Source organism: Anabrus simplex, chromosome 2 (assembly GCF_040414725.1).
Source record: "Anabrus simplex isolate iqAnaSimp1 chromosome 2, ASM4041472v1, whole genome shotgun sequence".
Lineage (NCBI taxonomy): Eukaryota > Metazoa > Arthropoda > Insecta > Orthoptera > Tettigoniidae > Anabrus > Anabrus simplex.
The window spans coordinates 1026385937-1026400981 of NC_090266.1; the positions used below are offsets into that span (position 1 = coordinate 1026385937).

At 38.3% G+C, this 15045-nt stretch overlaps 1 protein-coding gene across 1 annotated transcript in view; it reads left to right on the forward strand.

The window, feature by feature from the left end:
• LOC136863764 (neprilysin-11-like) overlaps positions 1 to 15045 on the forward strand; it is a 204022-nt gene that overhangs the window by 84772 nt on the left and 104205 nt on the right. The window contains exons 10-11 of the mRNA XM_067140117.2: positions 2609 to 2705; positions 11071 to 11247. Coding sequence (XP_066996218.2) covers positions 2609 to 2705; positions 11071 to 11247 — 274 coding nt within the window. The remainder of the gene's footprint in view (positions 1 to 2608; positions 2706 to 11070; positions 11248 to 15045) is intronic.

A 15045-nucleotide genomic window follows, 5' to 3' on the forward strand; every position in this document is an offset into this window, starting at 1 on the left:
TTTCAGGGATTTTCCATTTTCACACCAGGCAAATGCTGGGGCTGTGCCTTACTTAATCACCTATCTGTGTCGGTGAGACGTAAAGCAGTTTATGATAAAAAAGGTACGAGCTTTGCCCTGTCAGGAGCGAATTCCAGATCGAAACCTAGAAAACCATTTCTGGCATGTCCGCTCTGTTACCGCACCTTCATTGTAAACAGCACAAATCTTCCCCCCGAGTTTGTGTAGCATTTTTGCCCTTGCGATAACACGAGCACAATGTGTCTGAAATGCTCATTTAAGCTTGACATGAAAATAAGTCTAGCGCACACGAACTGCAGTGGATACTAGCGAGGTCACTGACAGACTGGTACACACTGAACAGGTGATGGAGAGTCATTCTTGCCTACCTGTGTGAATGAGTGATGCGGCAACTGCTCTATCCCTGCTGCAGAGCGGGTTGTGTCCTCCCCAGGATGAATATTACTGCTAAATGTTGCCACCAAATACTGTAGATAACGATAAAACACAGGGAAACTATTAATTATTGTGTCGCATCATCTGCAATGTTACGTTTACAGACGGAATTTCAAAAAGCCGAGGTGCATGATATTAAGAGCAACATTCCAAACATATCCCCGCTCCCTCAATCTCAACTCGACTTTGTAGCCTGTGCAAGGAAATGTTCACAGACTGAATGCAAGGAGCCGAGGTGCATCAAATTACCAGGGAAACTCGAAACAAACTGGAATAAAATGTTCTCAGATGGGATACAGAAAAGGTGAGGTGAACTGGAGTTAATAGTGAAACTTGCAACACATCCACTCTTCTCAGAAGTCTTAACTAGACGGTTAGCTGATGGTCGAAACCGTTGAGAGCTTGGGTGAGAGGCTCGCGTGCTGGATCGGAATCTATTCACTAGCTCGGAATCTACTCACTAGCTCGGAAACTGGTCATTTATATTTCCATACTTCAGAATGGATTTTGCGCGTTAAAATTAAGACGAACGATATCTCCGAAAGGATAGATGACAATTACGTTATATTTTAATCTACATTGGTTACTTGAGGTGAATAAACAATTCATTTTTATAAGTAATAACTGATTAATTTAAAAAGTTGTTTTCAAATTTGATGTTTTTACTGCAAACTGTAACATACAAACGGCTATAGTGGTCTATACATTAAAGAAAGATACATATTGTCGTGGCCATATTTTGTAGAACGTATTATACTAAACAATTCTTATCCTTTAACGGTTTATTCAGCGTATGCTAAAAAAGACGCACGGACGACCGTTTTTTCTTCGACTTGCTTCACTTGAATCGTTACATTTCTATATTTCAGAATGGAGAATGCGCGGAAGAATGGAAACGACGGTATCTCCTGAAGTGTAGATGAAAATGACGTACTGTAAATTACATTTTAATCTACATAAGTTACTTGAGGTGAATAAACAATTTAGTTTGACAGGGATAAATTGATTAATTTAAGAAGTACATGTTGGAATTTTACTGCAAACGGAGACATAAAACTCTTATAGTGGGATCTGTGTTAATGATATATATATGCTGTCGTGTACATTTTTGTATAACCTTTTATGCTGAACAATTCGTACGCTCATCTTTAACGGATTAGCCAGCGTAAGCTAAGACAGGTGCATGGGCGGTCGTTTTTCATTCGACTTGCTTCACTGAAATCGTTACTGCTCGGCTTTCTTTGGTCATATTTGAATATTTCTATACATGAAATTTTCTCTAGAAATGCTTTATAGAACGGTGAAAACCGAATCAAAATTCATCCAGTGATTCTGTAGATTAGCATCACAAATAGACAGAGCGGGTCGAGGACTTTATATATTATACTATGTAGAGATGAGATCGTTTAGTTTGTGTGTAAATTATAATAACTAATTCAAAATTGTTATAGTTATATATTAAACTCTAGTTGATATGGTTTTAACTGGTTTACGGAATGTCATTCTACATTTTGTCAAGAAGGCCTTAACCATGGTGTGTGGTGATCGCCTCCTTAGCTATTCCCTATTAGAACATCCCTAGTAGAAGGTATTACTTCCGTGCTTGTTGCTAACATGTAAATACTGTGTGTCCTCTCTTGAATTGACAGATTGCACTTTGTATGATGGGAGTAGCTATACCTAGTTGATGTTTTCTAATACTCGCAGTAGCTACCCCTTGCAGATTTACCTCATAAAATAGAAGAATTTTCATATACTTCACATCAAAATGTTTCCTGAAGTGGAAGCACCAATGCAAGATCTCTTTCTTTTCCTTCCATCTAGCTCTGTATTACACCATAGTATGCTGATTAGCATGTGGTGTTTGATGCTGCCAGAGGGCGCCATTACATATTTTCAGAGACTAATATTTCTAATTAATAAACATAAACTAATATTTATTTCAATAAGTGCTTAACCACAAATTCCATCTCTGGGAAACGATTAAAGATATTTTCTTATTACTTAATGTTTGCTGAATTGTATACCATATGATAGCATTATATAATACGGCTTTCTATGCGTTTCCAGATTTAAAGAGTAATATGCAATACAATCTTTGATAGTTAATATTTTTTCTGGCAGATTCTAATATTTGTCTTTGATGATTTAGGTGGCTTCACTGCACTCAAACAACATCAGGATCACTAAATTTTGCTGTTGGTTACAAGTACATTGGAAGATTTTTCGATAAGGCATCCAGGAAAAGGGTAAGCATTTATTTTACAATTTACCATACTGCCACTATAAATGCTAAGAAATGTTTTTGCTACTTAGGAAATCACTCAGACGCTGTATACAGGGTGTAACAACAAGGTACGAACAAACGTTCAGGACACATTCGTCACACATAGAAGAAGAAAATATGTTATATGGACATCGGACCCGAAACACTTTATTTCCATGTTAGAAATCATTTTCTACAACTCTACATAGTACAGTAAGCATAGGAAGCACAATGGAACAGAACATAGCAGCATACCACATGAAACTCTTCCTTACTTGAAATGTTGAATATGCCCTCCGGTAGCGCTGATACATAAATCAACCCGACGGAGAACACACTGAGACAATTCAAAATGTTTGTGCTGATGCTCTTGGTTTATGAAACAGATACTTTAGAACAGGGCCTCTCAAACGCCCAAAATCTCACGAGTGCAGATCGAGGCGCAAGAGCTCCGTGCACTGTGCATCGATGCCGCTCGGCATGGCTCGGATCAACGCTTCGTCTCTGGGCTACTCGGCTAAGCTCGGCTCTACTCGGCTATACTCGGCTCAACTCAGCCCGGATTTGGAGCGCTTCGGCGCAAGTGGGGCAGAGGGAGACAGGCGGAGCGAGCGAGACAGGCGTGAGGAAAGAGAGAGTAAGCGCTATTGCTCCAAATCAAGGAGCGGGGGGTCTGCACTCTGGTCAACCAAGCCAAGTCGTCTTTTGCACCGTGCACAGTGCATGCACCACGCGCATCCACCCTGAGAGGCCCTGCTTTAGAATGATACGCATCCCCTTTCTTTATAACTAAGGAAGAAAGAGAGCTTGCCTACTTTAGCAAGACAGTGCAGTGGGCCAGTCCAACAATGGAAAAGGTGTTTGGTGATGGAACAATCGGTGATAGACTATGCTCAGCTTGTTTCCTCGATATCAGTATGCGCGAATTTTACCTGTGGGGACATTTCAAACAGAGAGTTTACAGGAACAATCCAAAAACTGCCGACGTCCTGTAAAACGAAACTGGAAACTGGAAACTGGAAGAGGCAAGTTACGGATATTACGTAACTTTGTCTGAAGGTTCCAGGCGTGCTTGAATGAAAATGAACATCATGTTCAGCACTTACTATGATGTGCAGGTGTAACAAGGATGGTTCATTCGTGAATGAATTAATTAGTCATTAGTTATTAGATAATTGATTTCCTCGTTCCTTTCGCTTGTGACAGTCAGTATATGCACCGACTCAATACCGTACACACTTTTTCGTATCGTGATGAAGTTCCTCACCCATAGTACGTATCCACTGTGTTTCCTTGAAACCAGCTTCATCATTCGTGATAAGAAGAATACATATCTCTCCCCCAACCGCAGTATGCAACACCCAGAGACAGGCGTTATCATGGGGAATCTGATCCATGTGAACCACCAGCATTTCATATGAGTGAAGGTTAAGGATTTTATGCTTTATAAACAAAAAAGTTCGATAAAACGCCGCATTCCTGTGCAAGGTGGCTGGAAGATTTAAGTGAAGCCGGGATCGCATATCTTACAGCTTCTCTTCCATAAAATCAGTGTACGCGGTTGACGGACCAAGTCACGTGCATGGCACAATATTTACGAACATTCCCCCAAAGCGAGCAACAACAACTGCTAAGATGTGGAACTGAGGAAGTGCACTCTAGACTTTACAGCACGGATTTTCCGTTTACAAATTAATGGGTTGATCATAAAGTTCTCCGTGTATTAGAAATGTGAATTTTTACGTACATTATGTAGTAGCACTTTTTGTTTGAGGTAGAATCCATGTCACGCCTCTTTTTCAACAAATCGCGGACGTATAACTTTGACGTACTCGCAAGAAAACGTCAAAGAAACTTCCGCACACTCTTCACGAATGGCTTCTTTACGAGATACGTCTCAATAAATAACATTCCTTGCGCAATGAGATACTTCAGCATGAAGATAACGAAGCAATTTACAGTAATTATGCGCATCGAATTTACACGTTTTACTCGTACTGTATAGTACGGGAGCTCAACTTCTACAGTGTACAGTGTTTGAAGTGTAAATATGTACATTTAAAATTGCTTACATATGTAAATACTCGATTGATATTATGTAAACGTTCATGTGGGGATGGAGGCACTTCCATGTACGTGAGACTTGCCCTTTCTCCATCTACCATCCCTAGATTGTACATGCACAATTTAGGGAAAATAAATAAATAAATAAATAAATAAATAAATAAATAAATAAATAAATAAATAAATAAATAAATAAATAAATAAATAAATAAATAAATAAATAAATAAATAAATAAATAAATAAATAAATAATACCGGATGAGAGCTATTTGTGTGCAGGGGAAGCAGCGTCTGCGTTTATAATACCGTAAACTCTTGGAGGCAGGATGTTGCATTTGTTCTTACACACATAAGACCACTTTCAGAACTTTCTGGGGGACGAAATAAAATTATAAATGTTAAAATGAACTTATTTATACACTAGCCTAACAATCACTGTTCTTTAGAACTCTCTAAAATATTCAAAGATTATGGTAATTTCACAGGCTTCTTTTACAGTAGTTTAAGTTCAATTTTAGCAATAAGACATTATATTTAGAATCATGGATATCCTCAATGTATTAAAGATACGAACTTAAATATTTCTGCAGAGATTCCGATCATTTGACTGGCACAATAGAGAAAATGCAATACAAAACCACAAAGAGTTGTGGCCAATTTATTCCTCCTACCAATTTTACGGCGAGTCATTGGTTTTCTTGAAATCATTATTTCTACAGGCGATCGTTTAAGAATAGATTATCCTATTCCTATAGTTTCGGGGAACTAAAAGCGGAGGAGAGAATATTTGTTTATTGTAATCCACATATACGATACATGTGTATTGCAGTAATTAATTTTCGTATTAGGTTAACACCTATTATTGCCATTCAATTAAAGAAGAATAACTGGAACAACTTCCGAAGAGAAGAGAAGTGAGGCCTCTTATCGACTAGTCGTGCCGGTGGCAAAAGTATGTGATGTGCTTATTTAGAGATACTTTATTTTCACCCTGTGGACGGAAAAGTAGTCTTGAGTCTACCTGATTACTAACTTAACAATATACATTTTTTAAATACTTCACTGAATATTAAAGGTGAAAACAGATTAATAGGCAGGCAACTAGATTTATTGTGATTTCATTTTTAGGTCTAAATGTATCATATTTTACATATATACTAAGTCTAATTTTCCCCACAGAAGCTTCAAGGTGATCCACTTTTAGTCTGAGTGCACTATAGATAATAATAATAATAATAATAATAATAATAATAATAATAATAATAATGCTATTTTCTTTACGTCCCACTTACTACTTTTACGGTTTTCGGAGACGCCGAGGTGCCGGAGTTTAGTTCCACAGGAGTTCTTTTACGTGTCAGTAAATCTACCGACACGAGGCTGACGTATTTGAGCACCTTCAAATACCACAGGACTGAGCTAGGATCGAAGCTGCCAAGTTGGGGTCAGAAGGCCAGCGCCTTAACCGTCTGAGCCACTCAGCCCGGCTGCACTACAGACCTATTTATATAATATGTATTTCCAATATAAATAATAATAATAATAATAATAATAATAATAATAATAATAATAATAATAATAATATTGGCTTGGTTTTACGCCACACTAACCAATTTTACGGTTTTTGGAGACGCCGAGGTGCAGGAATTCTGTCCCTCAGAAATTATTTTATGTGCCAATCTATCGACAAGAGGGAGGAGTATTTGAGCAGCTTCAAATGCCACCTGACTGAGCCCGGTTCGAACCCACCGACATGGTGTCAGAAGACCAGCGCTCTACCGTCTGAGCCACTCAGCCCGGCAACATTTCTTCGGAGTCTGCAGCACATATTGAAGGAAGTCAAAGACATCATGAACACCATCTTCTTCAATGAGATATTTACTCCATTTTTTCCGAATACAGTAAATGTTGCGTTCTTGAAATAATGTTCCTTGCATAAATAACTGTATTCAGCAAGTTTTCCTGTTCTTTCTTCTTACAGTACCTATACGCTTCTTTAAAACATACAGCGTTTGAAAGGAAATTTATAAAATACATACCTACCTTACTTCACAACAAAATCAGCGTTAACTTAAAAAACTTTAGATACCGTGTTCAGACATTTTTATTTGGCATTATTTAGACTGCCTGCATGGCAATTTCGTCGTTCCATCTTGCTCTACCAGATGGCGAAGTAAACGGAAATCTTTTGTACAGTAACCTAATGATGAGTTTGATTAATTTTGTTAGGTAATCATGAAATGCGTCACCAAGGATCTTTTACATGCCGACATCGCACGGCATAGAGTGCCGAATGGATACTCTTCCATTCTTAATAAATCCGACTGGCGCTGCCTATCTTGAAATTCGGAAACCGACAGTCATTGATCCATGGAACTAGCTAACATGTACATTAAAAACTGATACCACAGTAAGTATCCCTTGACAAAATCTGATGGACAGAAGCAACAAGTACACACAAACTCGATAAAAATATTATTGTAGTTGGAATGCAAATGACATGAAAGTAGAAAGAAACTGTTGAAAAATAGGCCATCATTCTTGTAGCACTGCTTTCTTCAGTTTTCTTCCCTTTCCGTATGCTGTTAGGACAGTCGTACGCTCAGCATGAAATAGTCATTTTCAGTCACAAGTGTGAAATAAATAGTTTTCCTTGAAGAGGCAACTAAAAGGAGCGTCCAGGGGAGGATCGAATTAGAACCATGAGACTACTTGTAATAAGTACCATCACGCAGGGAACGCCATGGGTCGCTTTTACTTGCGCGTAGTATCACTATGTTACGTACACAATAGGTTTGTGATTAGTACCTACAGTTTGTGCTTCCGGCTGGGTATTACAGTACCTGTGATTAGTACCAATGTATGAGCGAAAACATGGGTCTGCCTTGCCTATGATTAGTACCCACTATATGAGGAACACCACGGGATAGTGTGAGTCCCTGTGGTTAGTACACTTACATGCGGAATACTATAGGTTTGTGTTGCCTGTAAATGGCGCCGCAATGTGGGAAACACCATAGGTCTGTATTACATGTACGCATCACATTACCTGTGAGTAGTACCATAATGAGTGGAATACCGCAAGTCTACGCTACTTTTCATTAGTACCGCAACATGACAAATACCATGGTTCTACTTTCCTAGCGATAAGTACCATTCTGTGTCATTTCTTGATGGATACAGTACTTTTGCATCCATCTCTTGGCACAGGCCAGAGTAAAGTGTAGCTTCCACCGAAGTCCCAGTCAACATCCATGGCTGTGACAATATGGAAGTTGCTGGGGTGTGGGTGGTGCTGAGTAATGACATTCAGAGCATGACTAGTGCATCTAAGTGTTACGAAAGGTGCTGCTCATAGGATCAGTCGTGCTGCAATAGTACTTTCTGACCCAGTGAGGAATGCAATGGCGAACTACCTCACTCCTCATCTTGCCTAGTACGCCTCATTTTGGTGCTGCCATTGGTTGTTGGGGTTTCCGCATAACCTTTGGTGGTGCTATTTGAGGATCCAACCAGCCTCTGGGCTGATGACCTAACAGACACAGACAAGTACCATTATGATTCGCCTATGGCCTGGATTTTGGACCCCTTTAGACTACAAGCATCATCGATTCAGTATTGTGATGTAGAAGCAGTCCCTTGGTCAGTAATACTATTGTTTAACGCTAGTTTCTGTGAATGCAAGACACTGCGGGTCGGATCCACTGTTTGTTTTAAATTCATATGCATCCATGAATTCTTCGTCCTTACGTTTTGAATTCTGGTCAGTGGAGGATTTTGGACTTTTAAATTGCCATTACATTTCGTCTCATTTCGTACCGTTAGGGGCCGATGACCTAGATGTTAGGCCCTTTTAAACAAGAAGCATCATGATCATCATGATCATCATGATCACGGCTGTATCTAGCCATCACCTGGCCCTCACTATGTAGCAACGTCGCAGAGGGAGGTGGTCACCGTCCTTTGTCTAGACACAAATGGGGGAAAATTAAGACTCGGCTACTTGTACATATTTCAAAACAGTTATGGATGAGTGTTAACCTACATCACTGTCAACATTGTCCTGTAAACTTAATATTTAAGAAGTCAATCAACAAAACAAATACCGTACATACGAGTACAATCTCATTAAATACTTCTTTATTTATAACATACTTCATTAATTTGCCTGATGACCTTATGACGATGATCCTATCTGTAATATCCTTGTGATGTTACGCTTGTCTAAGAATTATTTCCGAACGAGTCTTTCTAAATACATGAACACTGTCGTGGAGAACGAAGTAATTATGGGAAAATGTTCAATTTGAAAGGAGTAGGTAACTATTTTCTGAATCTTCAGTAAGTTCACGAAACATTAACATGATTCACCTTATTATTGTCAGTTATGACACACAATTTTTTTCAATCCACATAGATATATTTCTCGTAAGACATATTTACACATTGTTGCTAAATCTGACCCTGTAAGTTGTTTAACCGATATGAGTCTTAAAAATGATCAAAGAGAGAAGGCACTAACAATGTTGTTTTATTCCCGGCAACCACATACAACCGTCCATTTTTATAATCTACGGTTCCTTTTACATTAATTTCACCAACTTGAAGATCACGAATTTTCGTTCTCAGAAACATGAACAACATGCATAAAGAGGTGCGTATTCACATTTAGTGAAGAAGGAAATACGTCAAAAGAAGTGGATAATTTTCTAAAATATCGAGGATACGTCAGTGATAAAATATTACTTTATCTTATGACGTCATAGCCCTTTGAACTCTGTGTCTAGATTAAATATGAATTTGTAATCGTGGACAAACAATAGTTTGGTATTTACATAGATATGAGACTAAAAGGATTATGTAAAAATTCCTAAATTTTTAGGCAATTGTCATCACAAATGTCAGTGTCTTTCAATATCAATTCCAACTTTTATGAAGAGGCATCAATTTGGTATTCAAGACAGCTTCTGTTATTGACATCATCCGTAGCAGATAACAATCACAAAAGTCTGTGGGAAATGAAAGCTGTCTCCATTCTATGAGTAAAGATTTTCTATAGATTAGCCATTCGGAAGTTTTATGTCGCAAAATTATAATTTTGGTAGGCAACCATAGTTCACGTGCACGGTTTATTCTAATTCACACAAAATGGGGTGATCGCATTTACGGAAACACGTCTTTTCGTCCTATTGATAAATTTTGCAATAAAGCTCAAATCATTATCTCGAAAAGATCAGGATCTTCAGGCAATCGAAAACAACTCAAGTATAATTTTAATGTTACTGTCATATCGTAGTTGCTTACGCACCCTGGGACTGCACATCTATCTTGCATAATTATAAAATTTGTACATCGCCACAGCCACCATAATAATGGCTCCGCCTCATTGGCTGAATTGTCAGCATAATCACATAATGTTCAGAAGGCCCAGGGTTCGATTTCCAGTCGGGTTGGAATTTTTAACATTAATTTGTTAATTTCCCTGGCTCGGAGACTGGGTGCTTGTACTGTCCCCGACATCCCTAAAACTCAGACACAGCACTCTCCTCCACTGCAATACGCAGTTCGTGTACTCGGAAAATGTCGGCCACCCACCTGCACCAGGCTAGTAGTAGCCATACGAAATTATTATTACCATAAAAGTGGAATCCGTACAGATATACAGGTGAGGAGAGTGTCTTAATACAGGTCATACGGCACTCTGGTCAGCTGAATGGACGAGCCGCGGCGTCGGCACACTTACCACAACCCTGCCATGACTGGAGGCAGCTGTGAAAATAAACATAGTCGGACTGACGTTCGTAGCAGCCATGCTTTACCATGCATAACTAGTCGCAGGGCGAGGCCTCACATTCTAGAGCCACTTACAATGGTAGAAGTTCCTCCAGTGTACTATAAAGTTCAATGATTACTACAGTACATTTGAATGATATGTAATTACACACAGTTAGTGTGACTTCTTCTCTAAATGTACTTTATATCACGCTTATCTTGGGGGTTTAGAGATCTGATTATTGAATCCTTAAACACGAAGTTCACGGGACACAATTTTTTGGTTCTCATTTTTCTAACCATCTCATGAAATTTAGAATGAAGCAAAAATGAATTTCCATTTCTCTGTGCTAAGATACTTGTGAATAATAAAATTACATTATCAGTTTTGATTTGACTATTTATGATATCATTATTTTCTTACTTTTTTACTCAGAAATTGTTTATTTATTCTTAACGTCTACTTCACTGTAAGCTTAACTTTCTAATATAACAATGTTTATTTCATGCAGGCTATGGAAATGGTTCAAAGTATTCGTGGATCATTTATTGCTCAAGTACAAGCAATTGACTGGATGGATGATTGGACTCGCCGTGAGGCAGTGGAAAAAGCTGAGAGTATACTGGAGCTTATTGGCTATCCAGATTCCTATACTAATGAGACTGCTTTAGAAGAATACTACAAAGGGGTAAGTTTATACTGTGTTCATTGTTATACAGAGCTTCACACCAAAGAGTTCTGTAAAGAGCAATCATCACCTCCAAAGTGTAACGTGACTTAGAAAGTAATATACACAGTTAGTACTCATTGTAGGTATATTGTGGATGTGTGTATCAACTTTGGTAGAATTATGCCAGTGAGCTACCTTCAGTTAAATATGGACATTTAGAGTGCTGGCATAACTTGAAGATGGCATTGGCTGAGCTATAGTAATGTATTCATTTATTTAGTCGCTTCCTATGCATAAATAGTACAATACAATTAATTTTCAAGAAGATATGTTAATATTTTTATTATATGTGAACACCCAGGAAAATAACACTGATAACATAAATAATATTGTGTCATTTATTTGGAAATCGAAGAGATCTATAATAACAGAAGTAATAAAGAACGACAAAACGTAGAAACGAGAATTGTAGGGACCAGATGAACTACATTTAAATATACTACTACAGTACATACTTAACTTACACTAAGACTGAACAAGTGGCTGTGCGGTTTGGGTCACGTAGCTAACAGCTTGCATTCGGGAGATAGTAGGTTCGAACCCCACTGTCGGCAGATCTGAAGATGGTTTTCCGTGGTTTTCCTTTTCACACCATGCAAATGCTGTACCTTAATTAAGGCCACGGTCGCTTCTTTCCCACTCGCGCCCCTTTACTATCCCATCATTGCCACAAAACCTATCTGTGTCCATGCGACCTAAAGCAGATTGAACCTACATTAAGAGAAAAGTGGAGAATTATATCGAGCAAAGTTCCAGGTGTGGAGTATCTGACTTGAAGTATAAAAGTGTCTCGCCTGTCTTCTACAAACAGCGAGCGTTCCGCCCTCTTTCAGTCAAGTCCATTTCTTTATTTTTTCATTTTGTGCTCGTGTTGATAACCTACAGTATACCCACACAGGGGGGGGGGGAGGTCAAAGTGTACCTCCAGATCCCGGGCCCGGACTATGTGGAGGGCCGGAATTCTTAAAAGTTTTTTTAGTTGTTTTTAGTTTTCCAGTGGGAAACTACTCAGATTGGTGATGTTCACAACGGAAATATGTTGAGAATAATGAAACTGATTGGCAAATATGATGATTTAACTCGTGGACATCTGACCAAAGTAGAAGAAAACGAACCGAAAGACAACAAAAAGCATAAGAGGCCAAGCTCACCGCCTATCATAATATTCACAAAATGGATGTATTTCCCCAGGTGGTGAAAAACATTTGAAAACCATTCTGAATCAAAGAGAAGAGACAGTTTTTATGGAATAATTATTGATGCGACCCCCGACGTCTACCACCAAGAACTGAATGTTCTTATACTGCGTTATATTTTTCAAAATAAATAAACAAATATACTCGAAATTTTTGAGAGTTATTGAATTTAAGAACTTTGGTAGAAAAACAGGCGAGGCATGGACTGACGAAATAATGTCCACTTTGGAAACTCTTCAAGTGCTACTTGCAGACTGTCGTGCACAGGGCTACGACAAAGACTCGAATATACGGACACACATTGCTGAAATTTAATCCAGAATACCTGGATAAGGACGAATAGCAACTTTTTCCTGTTGCGGAGCACAGACCTTCAAACGAGTTGGTGTCATTGCTGTTAAAGTGAATCAGGATGTATTGATATTTGTTTGGAAACACTCAACTCTGTTTTCTAGCAGCCTTCGTCGCTGGGAATTTTTGAAATAACACGTCCCACTATTTCTGCAAAGCCTTTCTGGGATCCGTTGGAGTGAAAAACTACAGTGTGTGCGCCAGATACTATAGCACTATCCTTCGATTCTCAATGTTCTAGACCTGCTCCTGGAAGACATTGTTACTACCTTGACTCCATTAGCACGAAACACGTTTTGGGAATTAAGAAGTACTTTCAATCTTCCAAGGGTCTTTTGACATAATAAATTTGGCACAAAGTTCTGTATGCTATTGGCCAGAAAAATGCCATTATTCAAAGCAGAACTATTTCTCCCAATGTTGAGACCCAGGTCGTTAAAGATGCACTTGATGAGATGCAGAACTTACGAGATTCGTGGGAACTCGTTTTGCAGGAATGAAAATAAATTACCAAAGCAGTTGGCGTCATCTCTCACTTCGTTAATAGGATGCGACATAGCAGGCTACCAAATGCATATGAAAAATTTCTTGAAGTCGAACTTCAACAGAAGTAACAAATGAATTCAGGTCTTCTGTAACTTTTCCTGTTTTGGATTTTGAAATGAAAGCTTTGTCACCAATTTTGACTTTCATGGATTTCAACAGTCATCAACTCAAAATAAAAACTAAATATCTTGTTTCCGAGTGCCCTTAAGACTTAAGACAGCTTAAACGAAAAAATATTGCATATGAAGACCACCCATAGTACGGTGTGTGACTCAGAAAAGCTTCTCTCATCTCCATCTGTGAGAACAAACTTGAAGCTACTTTGTTAACTTGTGCACCGTAATCAGGGGTTTCTGCACAATTCCATAAGCAGTATCTACTGTTGAGAGGTCCTTCGGCATACTGGCCCAGTCAGTCAAAATATGGCAGGGAAGCATAACTGGCCAAAACCATCTGAACCATTTGGCAATTTTAGCCATAGAAAATGACTTGGCAAAAATTTTCGACTTTCCTGATGTTATTGATCTCTTCAGAGGAAGATGTATACTTAAGTTTAGATTAGTTTAGTGTCTTATCGAAACAATTAAGTAAGTTCAGTTCAGTTTTAATTCTCAGTATATTATAACCCATGTACTTATTTTTTCCAGTAGTTATTACGTTGTATGTAATGATGTGATACCCGGTATTCCTATGGCATACGGTTTTGTCGGGAGTATAACCTCAAACATAATCTCACACCACAAGGAAGCCTCGCATTAATATAAACAATTGAACATTAAAAAAGCTCATTTTATGTGGAAAAAATGCGTCCTATTAAAATCCGGACTTCAGAATTACACACACACGAAAAAATGGGTATCACATAATGATCCAAGCATCAGATTGATACTACATGATTACAAAAAAATAATGATTGTGCTAGAAAGTACACAGAAGAACATAAATGAAATATTCCATCTTCAGATACTCAGGTGTATACAAATAGGAAATGTAGGATTGCAGGGAGACTGGTAAAGAAATGAAAACCAAATTAAAGAGGCGTACATTTGTTATTAAATAAGTAGCAACAACCAACTGAAAGTAAGTTGTGTACCAATATAATTTAGTTCACAACTCACGTATGAGCAGTGTCTATTCAAAATGTGCTATTTCCACTTCAATTCTTTTTTAGTATTCCGTCCATAGGCATTGCTGTAGTTGAATACGATCAAGTGTCATGAACAATCGAGACCAGAAAGATGTAATTCCTTAAAAGTAGTACCATACTCGATCATGTATACGTTTTATGTGCCATTTATTATACATTTCCTTGCGTTCTTCCACAACTATTTTGGATGGGAATAGCGCCTTTTGAATACACTCTTCATATAACAACTTCGTCTTTGCACAATAAAATCATTTCACAAGATTCGTAGTAGATCTTGTAATAAAGGCCTACCACCAACTTAAATACACTTGTTCTGCTTTGTTATGGTAAATTACATACGTATCCACTGAAAGTCTAGCAGTATTGTAATCGGAACATTTTATTCACGAAATTCGGCAGTTCGGTCACTCCTTAATTTCTGTTGAACACATTTTTAGTTATGCAAGTATTAGACGACCTAATCACTACCAAACGTGCACATTCTGTCTTGAATTCGAAGCAAAGCTTTTCACACCT